At 38.1% G+C, this 18395-nt stretch overlaps 1 protein-coding gene across 3 annotated transcripts in view; it reads left to right on the top strand.

Annotated features, from left to right (window-relative positions):
- The window catches only part of KCNJ3 (potassium inwardly rectifying channel subfamily J member 3), a 143047-nt gene that overhangs the window by 9206 nt on the left and 115446 nt on the right, over window positions 1-18395 (top strand). For 2 of the 3 annotated variants that reach the window (XM_059704417.1, XM_059704416.1), the window contains exon 3: window positions 2553-2769. The exons of the other annotated variant lie outside the window; for it this stretch is intronic. In XM_059704417.1, coding sequence (XP_059560400.1) covers window positions 2553-2769 — 217 coding nt within the window. The remainder of the gene's footprint in view (window positions 1-2552; window positions 2770-18395) is intronic. 3 annotated transcript variants of the gene reach the window in all.

Genomic DNA, 18395 nt, shown 5'->3' with positions numbered 1-18395 from the left:
AGGTTTCCCAGTCTATAATAAGTGAAGAAAGCAAACAAAAGTCAAGGAGGTAAGAAAGTTGAAATATTTGATTGTCTAACATAAAGAAGACTTGAAGATAAAATTGGGGATATAGAGTCTCCGAGTCATTTAAAAGAAGGGTAAATTAGATAGTATCCACTGGCAAATACTTTTCAATTAATACGTAGGGAATTTCACTTACTTGAAAAATATATAAACATGGAAAACATCTTTCAAAGCAATGTAATGTTACTACTTTATCCACAGTGCCACGTAAGAGGTACAGTGTCAAGTTTTTCCTACCAATACTTGGATAGGACATAAAGCATTGGTAGTGGTGGGAGGGAAGGTATAATTTTGAGTATGTAGGACCGATTTCTTTTAAATAAGAAGGTGTATGGACTTTGAATAGAGCATTTCCATGCATATTTAAGTCTAAATTACCTATATGTGAAGAAACTGCTTTGCTAAAAACAAAATATTTCTTACTCTAGGTTGGCATTCTCCTGATAGACTGCCTACCTGGTATTTCTAGGCTACTTCTTGTCATGGGTTGTTGGATAATCAGTGAATTTAAAAGTTAATTACTTACTCAAAAGCTTTTAGAATGAGACAGAGGCTTAATAGCAAAGCTATACAAAAAAAAGGAAGATGAAATTTAATTTTGAGGTACATATATAATCATTAGAAAAATGTATCTTCTTTGGGGAAAATGATTTTTTAAACAAATGGGAAACTGAGTTTTTATAGAATTATCTTTGTGAACACTTCCATTTAGTACTGAAATTTCAGAGCTTAGAATAGTTAATAAAATTACCAATATCTGTTTATCAATTATAAACATCAGAGTACCACCTTGTGTTTATATAGCACCTGTTTCTTAGTAGATGAGATAACAGTGACACAGGGTTTTTGTTTTGATTTTGGCTTTTACTGTGTTATATTAATCAATACTTATACAACTGTGTAGTTGAAAAGAAGCTGGTCTCATCCATGTTTTACTGGGTTGAAGACAGGTTCAGAAACACAGGTGAATTCTACTAGCCCAGAAATACCCAGTTTTCTCTAATATTGGTTGGTAGAGCTGCTGTTTTTATTTTTGCACTATCAGGTTTTTTTCATGGATTTTTCTTTCTTATCAATAATCTCTTTCATGTCTTTTTTTTGTTTTTTAATGAACCACTCACAAGGTAGAGAAGATAAATAGTCTCAATATTTTCATTGGATTTTTTTCTACACAAATAAAAGTCCTGAGTATCATTAGTTAGAAAATAGCCTCTGAAATTCTGCTATTGAAACTCTTTGTGGCACTTGCTGCCGTACAATTGCCCACCAATTTGAAACTCTTGGTTCTGTTTTGCAATAGAGTACATCTTCCTAAAGCACATTTCTCAGTGTTTTCACACTCATCTATTCTACATAAAAAGCCAATGTATTTCTTGGAATTTTGAAAGTAAGGATTTTCTCTTCCAACTACCACTTCATTGGACAGACCTGTTAATAGATTCTGTGATTCTATTTTGTTCATTAAATTAGCTTTGCAAAGAACCTGTTAAATGTTTCCAAGCCCCATTTCACAAACAGCAAGCATCATTATATAAATTAAACTTTAATATTTGTTTATATATGATCCTTATAAGTAACAGACATGGAAAATAAAGTAAAAATGAATAGAAAATAGGTTTGCTTTCGTGGTTTGCTAATTTTAAATATTTGCATATTTAAGTTTCAATAGGGTTTACAGTGATTTATGCTGATTGATATTAGATGCCGCTGCCTCATGAAAGTTTTAATAAACCATAAGTTTATCCAATATAGATTATTAAATGGCATTTTGGTCTTAAAAATTTCTCTTTAGCCCAATTTTGTACACTACTTTAAAATTCATAAAATAAATAGAGAAGTGAACAACTTTAATGCAATTTATTATTAGGAGTTTGAAAGCCATTAAATAATAGCATCTGCCTTTTATTTTTACTGTGAACTGTTGTGTGTGTACATAACATAATTTAATATGGTAACATCTCCACTCTTCTATTTTATATCTATTTGTTGCTTTTCAAAAGTCCTGGAAAATAAATTCTTAAGTTTTGCTTTGTATTAATGAAATAAATCTCACTTTAAATTTTGATCAACCTTCTTCAGCTTTAACAAACTCCATAAGAATTGCCTGCTTATTTGCTTTCTGAGAAAATATCTGCCATGCAATGGGTTCCCATGCAGCAATTTATGTCAAGAAGTAGCACATGTACTTTCAGTTGCACAGTTTGTCCTAACAGCCATTGTTGGACCAGGCATTTCTCCAAAGCTCACGAGTTAGGGAATGGTAATTATAGTAAGTCGTATATTATAAATAATGCATGGATGTCCCGCATGAGCTATGCGGGATTTCGGCCCATTTGCCAGAACATAGCTGCATAAAGATTTGTTTGGAGTTTGTTGCTGATGATTGATAGTGCAGAATGTTGGCAATGATGTAAATTACTGTTAGGCTGCCTTGAAAATTTCAGTGCAAGTGGTGATTTCTTCTCTTTTTCTGTGTGCTTGTCTAGTCTCGGCAGACACCTGAGGGTGAGTTCCTTCCCCTTGATCAACTTGAGCTGGATGTAGGTTTTAGTACAGGGGCAGATCAACTTTTTCTTGTTTCCCCCCTCACGATTTGCCACGTGATCGATGCCAAAAGCCCCTTTTATGACCTATCCCAGCGAAGCATGCAAACTGAACAGTTCGAGATTGTCGTCATCCTAGAAGGCATTGTGGAAACAACTGGTGAGTAAAAACAGAGATATACCATCACGTTTCTTTATTTCATAATGGCTTATGTTATATGCACAATGCTTGTCAACAAATTGGGTTAAATTTCTCAGCTCACAATGTTGAAAATGATGACTTGCCTCTTAATTTCTTTGTAATATTAAATTGATACTTTTAATGTGAAGATTTGCTGTGGTGGTGATCGCAGATGTAATATTAACTCAGGAATACTCACTGCAAAAAAAAAAAAACAACGCAACTGAGATGACTCCTTAGAAATGATTATGATGTTCTGTTTTTATTACAGTCTTGCATTTTCTAAAATCAAAATTTTTCTTTAAAGACTTAAGGTTAAAGTAAATTCTGCATAATTAGTGAGCAGCCTGGACTCAGCATGCACATTCTTGCCTTGGGGATGGTGATTCAGGGTGTCACTGACAGCGCTTTGATATGCTGCTATGTGCAACCTCAATGGAAAATTCCTGGGTGTGTGTGTGTGTGTGTGTGTGTGTGTGTGTGCATGCGTGCACGGGCACATGTGCTAAAGCAGCACTTTAATGTCAAAATGGGTCAGTCGATTTCCCCAGATGAACCTTGACCAAAAAAAAAATTGAAGCATATTTTTTCTTCTTTTTCTGCTTTGGAATAAGCTACATGCTGTGTGTTATTTGTTAAGACACAGTGTAGCATTGATATACCCCAATTTTCTATTCTCTAAGGAGAGTAAAATTGTCAAAAGGAATGAAACAATAATTAGAGTACTTTGTTCGGGGCCTGAGCGTTTGGAACCTGAAAGGTGTCTGAGAGGAATAATATACTATCCACGTAATTGTATACATATATGTATGTATATACTAGTATATGTGTTGTATTCCAGTTGTGTTGTACCCTTTCTACAAGTAATGAGAAAGAAAGACATATTTTAGCTCTCAATATTTTAACCAGTATTGTTTTAACAATCTTAAAATGCTAGTTATTATGTATAAACTATAGTACTATAGAAAATAACATAGGCAGTAACATGGAAACATTTAAACTTCAAAGCCAGGTGGGAAACTACATTCTCAAATATCTCTCACCTTGGTAGAAAGCTTTGTCCAAGGAACAGGGTGAAGAAGGCATTGCAATTTTTCTACACCTGTCAAATAACACCTCTTTGAAAATTGGGCAATATACATAATCTCTATAAGCGTTTCTTTCTCTTTAAAGCATGAATCATAAAATAACCACCTTGAAGCTGTTTGTCATTTTCTAGCATTCTATTATAGTAATGACTTCAGTTTAAACATTAAGATTTTTAAGAACAGTGAGTAGACATTGAACTCATCAATCTATACCGGAAATTTGATTTCTGTAGAATATTTTATGGTTTAAGTCCTCTATTTAGTTTTTTAACTTAATATTTAAATGATATGATAGTGTATTTCTAAAATGCCATATGTTGATAAAGAATACAGTCAATTTACAAAGGCTTTTAATTTAAGAAAATCTTTACATTTAAATTTCAATTTTTAGTCATCTTATTTATTGAAGTAGTCATATATTGGTAGAACTTAAACAGCAGATGTTGCAGTTTTTATTGGTGTATTTCGTATATGCTTCTGTCTTTGACACACCTGCTTGTAACTTACCAATTGCTTATTATTCTAGTTACTGACACGTGAGAAGTTTCTGTTTCACTTGACAGCCCTAGAAGCCTTTCGTTAGTTCCATTCACCAACCTATCTATCCATTCTTTTTTCCTGTTTATTGCTAGTTTATGTTTCTTTCTTAAGAATGAGGACATTTCCCTACAAAAATCACAGTGAAATTTTAAAACAGGAAATTTAACGATACCATTACTACCATTTAGTTCTTAGGGCAAGGTCAAATATCATTAGTTGTCATAGTAATTTCTATCCAAGCTATTTCCCCCCTGTTTCAACATCAATTTAAGGATGGCTTGTCTTCTTACTCCCAAGATGGAGACATTCTTCAACCTTACTTTGTGTTCTTAACGTGGACATACTCAAAAGTACAGGCCAGGTATTTTGTAGCATGTCTCCCCAATAGAATTTGTCTGAGGTTCCCTTATTAATTATTTTGATTTTTGACTTCTACATGGACATCTTAAGGAAATTTTGAAGCAGATTGCTTTTTAAGTTTACTTATGTATTCCTTTATATATATATATATATATTTTATTGATTTTTTCACAGAGAGGAAGGGAGAGAGATAGAGAGTTAGAAACATCGATGAGAGAGAAACATCGATCAGCTGCCTCCTGCACATCTCCTACTGGGGATGTGCCACAACCCAGGTACATGCCCTTGACCAGAATCGAACCTGGGACCTTTCAGTCCGCAAGCCGACGCTCTATCCACTGAGCCAAACCGGTTTCGGCTACTTATGTATTCCTTATGTAATTAACATGTCTTCATATTTCAAAAGGCCATGGTTAGTATATAATGTCTTACATAAGGTCATTAGAAGTTTTGTAATATTTCATTATTTGTTAGGACTGTAGGTTTTAATATTTCCTCCCACCTCCCTTTTATTTATTTTTTAAAAATATTTTTTAATTGATTTCAGAGAGGAAGGGAGAGGGAGAGAGAGATAGAAACATCAATGATGAGAAAGAATCATGGATTGGTTGCTTCTTTCATGCCCCCTACTAGGAATTGAGCCACAACCTGGGCATGTGCCCTGACCAGGAATCTAACTGTGATCTCATGGTTCACAGGTTGATGCTTAACCAATGAGCCATACTAGCCGGGCCCTCCCGCCTTTCTTTTAAATCGAAACAATAACAAAACAATGAACTGACAGAGATTGCTTTTCACAGAAAATATGAAACCTTAATGGAGACTGAGTTTCTTAATTAGATATTTTCTTTTATGAAGAAGAGATTAAAATCTGCTTCCTCGTAACCTCTTAATTAAGCCTGCTTTCTAGATCTAATATAGCAAGCCAAAGAGCATAAATATTACTCACAATTTATAGAAATTATATCATGGAAAATTTATCTGACATTTCACTTGTGTATTTGCTCTAATTAAATCCCATACTGTTTCAGATTCTATCAAATATATCTATATTTTCAGACTTCCCTGAGCCTTATAAAAATAGCATAAACATTTTTATGTCTATTTGTTATCTTACTAAAATTTACATAGATTCATTTTTAAGGATGTTCCATCCTCTATCCCAGGGGTGGGCAACCTTTTTGTGAGTGCGTGCCAAAATCAGCAAAATCTCTGACTCAAAATCTTCTGCGTTCCAACCCTAATTTTTTGAGAACATGTTACGCCTACTTGATATCTCTTAAAGTGTATGCATGTGAAGAACCTTGAAGAAATAATAAAATTCATTCGAGCGACAAAAACACACTATATGATAATGAAAAATACATTTATTTTTCAATGTATACATGTACACTGATAGTCTGACAGAAAACTTTATGACTCCATTTGATATTATCAGTGGGACTTTTGCTGCTGCATCACTGATGACAGAGATTTTACATCAGGTTTATATTTCGTGACCTTCAGAGATATGCACGATCTACTGCTTTCATCTGTCAGGCTACTCCTATTACGAGTCTTAACAAAATTCATCACTGAGAACAAAGATTCACAAGTGTATGTGGATAAAACCAAAACACTGGTCAGATCTAGGAAGGCAGGGAGAGTTAAGGCATAGGCATAGAAATCGCTCTTCCTCTCTCTTGTCAATCCATGTCTATGGTCTTTAAGATAACTTGTTATGTAAAATTATTTATTTATCTAAGATGCACCTACACTGAATTTATCTGAAAAATAAAAAAGTCGATATTAAGAAAAAAATTGTAAATGGTAGATTATAAGAGAGGGTTTCACGTGCCAGCAAAAGTTACTGGTGTGCCATGTTTGGCACGTGTGCCAGGGGTTGCCCACCCCTGCTCTATCCTTTCATTCTCAATATTTTGCTTTCTCCTAATATTTATTGCTTAGAATTAGGCAGATGAAATCTTTCAGGTTATTCTGAGACAGCAGTAATACCCTTTTTACCCTTTTTGTAACAGCCTGTGAATAAACACTTACTCAATGTAACTTCCCATCATACTTAGCATGAAAATACTAAGGTTTTAAAAAATCATGTGTTCATTCATTAGACAAGTACTTGGGTGTATACTGTGTGCTCAGAAGTGTTTGAAATGCTGGTGATACAATGGTGACCAAGACAGGCAGAATCCATTTCCTCATGGAGGTTCTATTCTAAATGGAAGAGGCAGACCACAAAACAATAAAAGAGCAAGATATTATAGATAAAATGGCTTAATAATAAAAGACAAAACAAAACAAGGCTATGGGGAAAAGAGTACATCCCAGGCTACTTCAGTTTGACAAGGAAAGCCTTTCCAAGGAGGTGACACCTCAGAGGAGACCTGACTGTCCAGAAAGATCTGGAGGCAGAGCTTGGCAGGCCTGGTGAAGGCTGACAAGGGCTCGGAGCTGGGAATCAGCTTGATTGATTCCAGGAACTAAAAGAAGGTGGAGGTGGTTGGAGCAGATGAGCAACGTGAAGAGTGGGGTGAGGGGAAGGCAGAGGGGCGGAGGGGCCGCCTCTTCGCTAGATGATTGCATCGCACCGACAGGAAGTGGGAAGATTTGATTAAAAAGCAAAGCCTATATTTATATGAAAGTAATAATTTAGTAATCTAAACTGTATATAACAAAAAAAAATAGAGACACTTTTTTTTTTTCATGGAGTATATTTAACAGTGAGTGACCCTAATGTGTTGGAACTGAATGCAGTTTAGATTTCCACTTTTTATTGTATTGATGCTAACACCCACCTCATTCCCACTTCCCCCCCAACACACACACACACACACACACACACACACACACACACACACACCTGCGTGCGCTCACTTCACAGCAGTCCTCTGACAAGAATCTGCTTATCTCATTTAGTTTCTGCTTCTCCTGGCTCCTGTGGTCTCAGCAGGGGTGGTTGGAGTGGAGGAATGGGAGATGAGAGATTAGAAAATTAGAAGCTTTCTAATTTCCTTGAAAGTTTCAACTTTCAGCTTGGGATTCACAATCATTACTTGTCCCGCCCTCCTTGGATCGGATGCACCCATTGTTGCCCTCCTCGCTTCAGATGAGGTGGATTTTCACTCCCAACAAGGAACACAAGATTGGCCTCTTCATTAATAACCTTGACCTCATCCAACGCATTCCTGAGAACAGGTTACCTCTAACTCCTGCTCCCTTTGCTGCTTCTCCCAGGAGAGAGAGCACTGCTAGAGGCGAACAGCGTAGCAGATTTGGCTCATTAGAACTGGATGCTTTCAAACTTCAATCTGCTCTCTGCTGCTATTTGGCAGTCTGTTTAATTGTCTTTTCTGTACTCCCCGGCTCTCTCCCCATGGGAGCTATTTTAGACCTTGTCTCTCTTTCCGTGCCCCCAGTCCCAGCTGTCCTATCCCTTCCTTGGCATATCATCTCTCCACCTAGTCTATCAAAAATGTAACACTTCAACTTTTATATATTTCTTACTCTCATTAATCCTTCTCTTGTAGTTTTTTTTTCTTTCCTAGTGTTTGTGGGGGAAAGCATCTTTATTCTCTAAAACCATCTCCTTTATAACTAGTTATGTTGTGACTCAAGCTCCAAAGCTTACCAATACATACCTAATACTTAAAATCCCATCCACTCTATTTGCTTTCAGACATTTCCGTGTTTTGTTTTTTGGATGAAAAAATCTCATTATTTGTTACTTTATTCTCAAGGTTGTTCCTGGGATTCAGAGACACAACATTATCCCCCCCCCTTTATAGTTTCCAATTGTTCCTTATATACCGTATCATTGCCCCTTCCTAATCCTCCTCTCTGATGTTTCCTGTATCTGTCTTTGTCTTCTTTTCCTTAGTATCTAGATACTTGCCTTTTGATTTTTAAAAATATGTTTGATTGATTTCAGAGAGAAGGGAGAGGATGAGAGAAAATCACAGATTGGCTGCTTCCTGCACACCTCTCCCCCAACCCCCAGTGAGGATTGAGCCCACAACCCTGGGCATGTGCCTTGACCCAGATTCAAACCATGACCTCCTGGTTCATGAGTCAGTGCTCAACCAATGAGCCACACTGGCTGGGTGCCTTTTTCTTTTTTAAATGAATTCTCAAACTACAAATTCACCATTCCTGTGGAGCCTCCTACCAGCTATGATCTTATAGTTGCTATTCATTTTCAGGGCATTTTAATTTAGAGTCAGTTTGTCCAAGTGCCAAGTCATCATTTAACCTTCAAATTACATCCTCATTTGGAAAGTTTGTCTGTATTGGAGATTGCAGTTTTATCCCAGACTTCTTCCCACACCATTTCCAATGAGTTTGTTCATTCCACAAATACCCACGGAGCACCTATTAGAGGATACACACTATTCTCGACCATAGGGGACACATTTGTGCCCTTGTGGGTACATATATTCTTTTATCTCATTTTTAAAATTAAATTTATCGTGGTAACATTGAATAACATTATACTATTTTCAGATGCATAAGATTATATAGTTCGGCATCTTTTTCATGCTCCCACCTGAAGACTAGGTTCCTTCAGTTCCCATGTACTTGCCCCCTTTACCCACTTCGCCCTCCCTCTGCCTTGTTTCCTCTCAGGGTACATACATTCCTTATTGAGGGAGCAGACACAGAATGAAGTAGTGTTTCATCTAGAATGTGAGAAAGTGATGCGTGCTCTGGGGAAAAATAAAGTCAAGAGAGAGACTGGGAGTGTAGGGAGACCAGGGTAGGCTGCAGGGAGAAGGAGACATTTGAACTCAAACACAGTGAAGAAAATACCTAGGAAAAGGGCATTCAGGAGGAAATATCAGTAAATGCTCCAAAGGACCCAGGTACCTGGCTGTTCCTTTCTCTTAGTTCCCAAAGTCTCTCAATTCAACTGTTCCTCTTTAAGCCTGCAACATGTACTTCTAAATCACAGCAGTTGTCTCAGGAATAGGTCCCTGTCTCTAGGATCTCTGCTTGCATGCAGATTGTGCAGTACTGCCCGGTAAATTTTCTTACAACACTCCTTTCATGATAAACCTTTGTCCCCAAATCCCTAATGACTGCCAAATCTGAATGCTTTTATTTCTTCCTGAGAAAATTAGGCTGCTCTTCTTCATGTAATGTCTGTCCATACACTGATGCTCATTCTTGGTTTCCGTGTCTGTAATAATACTATTTTCACTGCCTAGGATAGCACTTCTGTCTTCTCTCATCTGGCATAATAGCTACTATATTAGTTCATTCTTCCCTGAGAATATTAGTTTATGTGTTTTTCTTTAAAACACACTTTAAAAAACTATTTTTATAATGAAAGGGATATTAAATACATTCCCATAATGGGAAAAATAGAAATATGTAAAATAAAAACTTTACTGTTAATTTAAACTACTATTCTATTAAGGTATTTGGTCATTAACCTTTTAACAATTGCATTCAGATATATTGTTATTATGCCATGTGTGCTGTTTTATAACTTGCTTTATTGTATAATATATTAACACATTTCATGTCAAATTATCATTCTATACCATTCGTTTTAATGTCTTTATTGTGTGCTAATCTTGGTCTTTATTGTATGTTAATATAGGTATATATCTTAATTCTTATTACCTATCTCCTAGTCTGAGATTTTTAGTCATTTCTTTTTTTAATAATGTAAATAGTATAATAGATTTGATATATGTGCCTCCTTTACAAATTTACTATCCTATATAATAAAAGAGAAACATCTAAATTGACTGTCCCTTCGCTACACTCACCAGCCAATCAGGAGTGAATATGCAAATTAACCCAACAAAGATGGTGGGTTAATTTGCATACACAGGTGCCGGGCAGAGAGCAGAAGTGGGAGAGCCTGCAGCTTGGGGGGATTTGGCTCCCTCAGTCGCTCCCTCAGTCGCTCCCTTGGGGGGATGTGGCTCCCTCGGTCGTTGGGCAGAGAACAGAGCAGGAGAGCCGGAGGCTTGGGGGTTTGTGGCTCCCTTGGTCGCTCCCAGTGCATGGAACACCAGGAATTCTGGGAATAGCAGTTCTGGTGGCAGCCCCAGGACCAGAAGCGGAATCCCAGAGTGCGGGGAGCACCAGAAATGCTGGGAATCATAGTTCTGGTATTAGATGGATCTCCTAGACCGGCCGTGGGCAAACTACAGCCCGTGGGCCGGATCCAGCCCGTTTGAAATGAATAAAACTAAAAAAAAAAAAGACCGTACATTTTTATGTAATGATGTTTACTTTGAATTTATATTAGTTCACACAAACACTCCATCCATGCTTTTGTTCCGGCCCTCCAGTCCAGTTTAAGAACCCATTGTGGCCCTCGAGTCAAAAAGTTTGCCCACCCCTGTCCTAGACACTAGAGCAAAGTGAGCCTGGAGCAAGTTACTGTTGCGGTGGGGAATGGAGGGAAAGCAAAGGTAAGAGACATAAGTAAAATCAGAGTGTCTAGGAAAAATTAAAGGGAAGGTACCCTAAAACTTCTGGGAAATCTCCACCAATGAAGCAAAGAAAAAAAAAAGCCTCTATTATTCTGTGAGCAACAAATCTAACTGGGTTGGGGGTCTCAGACAATTTGCTCATATGATTGCAAAGACAGACAGAAGCTCCTGGATTGGAGAGGGCTCCCATGAGGGCTCCCAGATTGGAGAGGGTGCAGGTTGGGCTGAGGGACCCCTCTCTCAACATCCCCCACCCCTGTGCACGAATCTTCATGCACTGGGACCCTAGTTTTATATAAATGTCTAAAGATGGAATTCCTGGGTACAGGGCATGTGAAGCTGTTGTTTTTAAATATATATTTCAGAGTTACTAAGTAGAAAGTTGTAGCAATTTACAATTATATATGAAATTGCCCATTTTCTCATACCCTTATAATCATTTTTATTGTGGCCAATTTGACATTATTTTTTTGATTTTCAATTGTTAGTGAGATTGAAATTATTGTATCATCTATGGGCTTTATTTAACAAATTATTAGTTAATATTGCTTATTTTCTTTACAAAGATATACATGTGTAATTTTATCACATTATTTTGTATGTGCTTTATGATAGCATCAGATAAACTTGAAATTTCCAGGATTGATTGGAGACTTTGTTTCATGGCTTTTTTTTTTAATATGCTATAGAATTCAGAAAGTGACCAATCCCAGTAAATGCTTCTGATGTTTGTTCTTATTTTTTATTGATTTTAATAGAGTTGTTCTCTATTTCATAAGCTTGCTTTCAGAGTCATCAGTTGTTTCTTATAGGAATTAAATCAATAAATGCTTGTTGATTATCTGTTATATTAGGTGTAAGATAATACAGAGATGATAAAGGAGAAAGTCTAGAGTCAAGAGGGAGACAAAAGATGAACTAAAATGAGTATTACCAATATGTACTCAAAAAGACGTATGCCAGTCTTACATCGGGGTCTAAAATAGTGGTACCTGATTGATATTTACAGATATCTCCAATTTTCCCTGCATTGCCCCCTTCCTCCTGCCCTGCCTTAGGCCTTTACCAGCCTATTGTCTGTGTCCATAGTGATGCATAAATGCGTATACGATCTTTGGTTAATCTCTTCCTGCACCTCCTTACCCCTTCCCTGTGAGATTAATCAGTCTGTTTCATGTTTCCATGCCTCTGATTCTATTTTGTTCATCAGTTTATTTTGTTCATTAGATTTCTTGTTCATTTATTTTGATTTTTTGATTAATTGTTGCTAGGTATGTATTTATTGCCATTTTATCCTTCATATTTTTTATCATCCTTCTTGCTCTTCTTCTTAAAGAATACCCTTCAACATTTCATATAATACTGGTTTTGTGGTGATGAACTCCTTTAGCTTTTTCTTGTCTGTGAAGCTCTTTTTCTGACCTTCAATTCTAAATGATAGCTTTGCTGCATAAAGTGATTTTGGTTGTAGGTCCTTGCTATTTATCAATTTGAATATTTCCTGCTACTCCCTTCTGGGCTGCAAAGTTTCTTTTGGGAAATCAGCTGACAGTTGTAAGGGTGCTCCCTTGTAGGTAACTAACTGCTTTTCTCTTGCTGCTTTTAAGATTCTCTCTTTTTCTTTAACCTTTGGAATTTTAATTATGATGTGTCTTGGTGTGGGCCTCTTTGGGTTCTTCTTGTTTGGGACTCTCTGCCTTCCTGGACTGTTAAGTCTATTTCTTTCACCAGGTAGGGGAAGTTTTCTGTCATTATTTCTTCAAATAGGTTTTCAATATCTTCCTCTCTCTCTTCTCCTTCTGGAACCCCCATAAATGGGAATGTAGGTATGCTTGAAGTTGTCCCAAAAGCTCCTTACACTATCTTCATATTTTTGGATTCTTTTTTCTTTTTGCTCTTTTGATTGGGTGTTTTCTGCTTCCTCATATTCCAAATTGTTTATTTGATTCTCAGAATCCTCTACTCTACTGTTGAATCCCTGTAAATTATTCTTTATTTCAGTTAGTGTAGGCTTAATTTCTGGTCCCTTTTCATGTCTTTGACATTCTTGCTAAGATCCTTGAAAGTCTCAATAAGTTTCTTGAAGCTTTCATTAATTCCCTTGAAGCTGTCATTAAGATCCTTGAGTAATCTTATAACCATTGTTTTGAACGCTATATCCAGTAGGTTGCTTGCTTCCATTTCTTTCATTTGTGACATGTTTCTTTGTTTCCGTATTTTGGCTGCTTCCCTGTGTTTGTTTCTAAGTATTAGGTAGAGCTGTTATATCTCCTGGAATTGGTGGAGTGGCCTTGTGTATTAGGTGTCCTGTAAGGCCCAGTGGTTCAGCTTCCCCACTATCCTCAGCTGGGCACTCTAGGTGTGCCTCTGTGTGGGCTGTGTGCACAGTCTTGTTGTAGTTGAGCCTTGATTGCTGTTGGTGTCCAGGCTAATTGGCTGTGAGGAACAGCTGAGTCTAGAATGGAAGAGCTGCTGTGCAGGAGAAAACCCTATGGAGCAGAACTTGTTTCAGTGGGGCTTTGGTGCTCACTGAGTCTGTCTCTTGAGTGTGTTGCTTGTGGATGTGTAGATTTGTAATCTGTTTTGGTCTGAAGCTGTCTGTTGGGTTCATGCATGGCTCTGGGACCTCTAGGGAGTTGCAAAGTCAGCCACAGCCTGGGGCCACCCAGCAGGAGCTACAAAGAGCTCTGCAGAGGGCTGCTACTTGTACTGGGCTAGGAAGTGCCCAGGTGAGGCCCATATGTGAAGCAAGGCAGGCTGATGCTGATGCCGAGTCTTGGGCCTTTTATTGATAGGTCTGATGCCAGCTGCTGCTCATTTGAGAGATTTTAGCAAAGTCTGAAGCCTGAGCCAGGACAGGCCATTCATATCAAAAAGCTGCTGCAAACAGCTTGGGTGGGGCTGCAAATTGGATGGGCTGGGGTCTCAGGGAATCACCAGGGTGGAGTGAACAGTGTGGGCCATGCTGATGGAAACTCAAATTTGGCTGCCAGTCAGCTCTGTGACAGGGAGGTTCTAGCACAGGAATAATGACGCCTGGGAGTGCCCTTGTCTGGGAGGAAGCGATCTCCATGTTCCTGCCCCAATGTCAAGCAGTCCCGTTCGTCCCTGTATGTCCTTGGATTATCTCAAAAACAATGCCCGAAGCTGGAGCTCAGAGGAAGCAGGACCATGTAAGTTTGTCGGGCCCTTTAAGAGGAATATCTGGGACTCCAGCAGCTTCCATGTCACTCAGCCACAATCCCCACTGGTTCTTATAGCCCAAAGTTATGGAGACTTCTCTTCCAAGCTCTGGACCCCTGGCCTGGCCTAGGGATCTGGTGTGGGGCTGGGGCCCCTTGCTTCTCACAGGAGGCCTTAGCGATATCCCTCTCAATTAAATTAATGCCACGTGTGGGTGTTGGATCAGCCTGTTCCACACTTCTGCCCCTCCTACCAGTCTCAATGTGCTTTCTTCTTTACTTCTCTAGTTGTAGGACTTCCATTCCTACAACCAGATTTCAGCCAGATTTCAAGAGGTTCTGAATGATGGTTGTTCTGCATTTTAGTTTTAACTTTGATGTGGTTGTGGGAGATGGCGAGTACGAGCGGTTACCTACACTGCCATCTTGGTTTCCCTCTGGATTTGTTCTTAAGGGGAGTGAGAAGGCCACCCTAAAGGACATAGCGGGAGCTGAGACAGGAAGGTGAAGCAGAAGCTCATCAGCAGGGACAGGGGAGCTGGGCATTCTGGCCAGAGAAACAGTGAGAATTCATTTTGTTAGAGGAATCACATGATTTGGTACAGTCAGAGCATAGAAGAGGTGGAGCGGAAGTGGCTGGAGATGAGCCTATCCCTGAGTCATAATTATACCTAATTCTTCAAGCAATAATACCCTTGAATGATTTTAAGCAGGAGAATGCCATGATCAGATTTGTTTGATAGAAAGATCCCTCTGGCTGCAGGTGGAGGATGGATTGAGCAGGGCTGAGACCGGAGACAGACCAGTTATTAGGCTGTTACAATAGGCCAGACCAGAGGTAATTGGGTCCTGCATGGAATTGTCTGGCTCAGGCAACTATGTGATTTTTGAAAATAATGAGAAAAGCCTCTAGTTTAAAGCTGTTACTTATGATTAACCAGGAATAGGAAAAAGGGCCACAGGATCCTTCCCACTGAGGTTCCACAAGCTATTTAAAAGAAGTCAAGGCACCCAAAAAATCAAAAGATAAATTGAGAAAAAATGAATAAAATAGCACAAACAAGCTATTGACTCTTCTTATTAGTGAAAAACATTTTCAAATTTTCTAATGAATAAAGCACAGAGGAGAGCTCAACTTGTGAATAATTGAGATGTGCTAATAATTTTCCTCCTGAATGATTCCACAGTATTTAGCTTTATTAACTGTAATGAATCATTACTCCTTAGTGATCTGTCAGAAGGTAGTGATCAGCAAACCCCCTAGTGTTATTGTAAATGAGGTAGCACTCTCCTGACCATTGGAAATGTTATTCACCCCTCCTCATTGCAGTTCTGAGTCATTAGCCTGTGAGCTCTTTATATTTGGGGTAGCCAGGCCCTAAATCAGGAGCATTGATGGGTTGTCTCTCTGGTTGCCCTGTTTTTGCCCAGATTGATGTTACTTTTTTAAGTAATTGCTGCCATTTCAGAAGATATTCCACCTCATCAGATAAAAGTTCATGGCATATGGATATGTATATATTAGAAATCTCAAAGTACCTTCCTCCCAGTAATTTTTATAATTATACATTGATTAAATATTTATTGCTTCCTAATTATGATACTTTTTTAGAGATCCTTTTCAATAAGTCTTTGAGTCAAAAGAAAACCAAAAATTTTTTGGGGGGGTATATTGATATTTTTTAATTTAAGGCAACTTTTTATGACCAATTCCTAAATAAAATCCTACCCCATCATTCTCTTTGAATAGGACGTTGTAGAAATTTTCAACGGATTTTGAAAATTAATGCCTAAATGTTGAGGCAGGAAATAGGATGGCCAACCGTCTTGGTTGCCCTGGGACTAAAAGGTTTTCTGGGCCAGGGGGGCTTTCAGTGCTAAAATCAAGCTGGGATGGTTGGTCAGTTAAACCTTCCTACATCCTGGTTTCAGTTTAATTGAGAAATTTGAATTATTAATAGTGGAATAGATCTTTTCAAACTCATGATGGGTGTTACTCCACTAATTCTCTTACTCTGTTTTTGTCAACATTGTCTCAAAACTACATAAAAAGAATATTTTCACTTACCTATTTTCTCTATAATTTTATTGCTATCTTTTATAGAATATTTAATTAATGAAATGTAGGGTTTGGGGTTCAGACTTCTTCTCCTGGGTTCTTGTCCGGCGAAGTTGAAGAATAAATTCGTGGACTAACAGATTTCTTTCATAAAAATGTAGAAGTTTATTGAAAGCATATACAAACTCGATCTGGGCAAGGGTGTTCCCAAAGGAGACTCCTCAGGGTGGGCCCCCAAATGGAAAAAGCCTGCTCTTTCTCTCTCTAATGGGAAAAAATAAAAAATCTGTAATCTGCTGAGTCTCTTTGTCTCTGGGTTTATAAAGGCTGTGGCTCCTTGTCTGAACATGACCTTTTCTAATTGGACCCTTTCCTTAATTTGGGACCCTCGTGCTTTCCTCTGCTACATAGCATTAGTTTCTAAGCTCAAAGCCCACCTGGTGCCCCTCACTCTCCACTTATCTTGCTGGTTGGAGTTGGTTTTGAACTTCCTGATGGCTCTCTCTCAGGTGTCCTGGTTGAGGATGTTTTATTACCCCTCTGCTCTTCCAGCTGCTCCGGTCAGGGCTGCTTTAATTGCTCAGGCCAGAGATACCCCTGTCCTTTGTTTATGGCTGTTTTATTTGCTCAGGCCAGAAATGCCTCCTGGACCCCCACTTCCTGTGTGCCTAACTAAGCTAGCTAGCTAACCCTTATCATTAATACCATCCTCAGCTTCTTAGGATGGAAGTTTCTCCTTTTTTTTGAGTAGGAGGTTGGATGGGTAAATTACTGTGAGTGAGGTGTGTTGGACAGTATTGACACTGTATTTGTCGCAATCTTGCCTATGGCTGATATGAATAAAATATGTTAGCAAACCTTATGAATAACCTAGTTAATTTTTAATGTAGGCATAGGGGAATTGTAATTGGGGAAAACAGTTTTGGTGAAGATATGGCATAGTTCAATGACAAGGAACTTCACATTTTAGACATTAACTAATTCATTTTCAGAGATTTTCAAGGTGACATCCTGGGATGACCTACACTAAGACCCTATAGGATACTTATTAAAAATTTGACTTCTGGGTCCTTGCTTAGACTTACATTGTCAAAACGTCTAGTGCTTGTGGCCCAGGAAATTTGCATTTTAAAAAAGTACCCAGGTGATTCTTTTTTAAAAAAACATATATTTTATTGATTTTTTTTTACAGAGAGGAAGGGAGAGGGATAGAGAGTTAGAAACATCAATGAGAGAGAAACACCGATCAGCTGCCTCCTGCACACCCCCTACTGGGGCTGTGCCCTCAACCAAGGCACATGCCCTTGACCAGAATCGAAGCTGGGACCCTTCAGTCCGCAGGCCGATGCTCTATGCACTGAGCCAAACCGGTTAGGGCTAATTCTTATTAAGAAAATAAAGTTTGATAACTTTATTGAATTAATTACTCAACTGCAATATTTTGGCCTAGACTGTCACACTGACATTTGATAAAAATGAAGGACAACATAATTCTTTAAATTTCTCAAGTCTTCAGAGATGAAGCTTTATTTCACTTCAGACTGTGTAGCCAAATGCAAATTAAGGTGGGTAGAAAAGGGTGAAAATCAGGAATATGAATTAAAATGCACTGCTATTCATCATCATAACTAAGAACAAGATGTTATAGCTATTGTGGAACATTGTGTGAAGATGTAATAGAAATGCCAAACAAGGATGTTAGTACCATTCATTGATGGAGAGAATTCTGATCATTGAAATCGCTGCACATGCATTATTACAGAATACTTTGTGTGGTTATTTACTGTTTCATAGGAGGGGATGTCATTATGCTTACTGAAAAGTTTCAAAGGACAATTTCCATAATTTTACTCTAAGACTGACACTGGCTACTACACAATATAGCTAAACTATTTGAGGCCTTTTCTTTTTTGATGTTATATTTTGTGGA

The sequence above is a fragment of the Myotis daubentonii genome, chromosome 7 (genome assembly GCF_963259705.1).
Source record: "Myotis daubentonii chromosome 7, mMyoDau2.1, whole genome shotgun sequence".
NCBI lineage: Eukaryota > Metazoa > Chordata > Mammalia > Chiroptera > Vespertilionidae > Myotis > Myotis daubentonii.
Note: the sequence above shows the minus strand (reverse complement) of the source record. Positions and strands in the feature narration are given on the sequence as shown.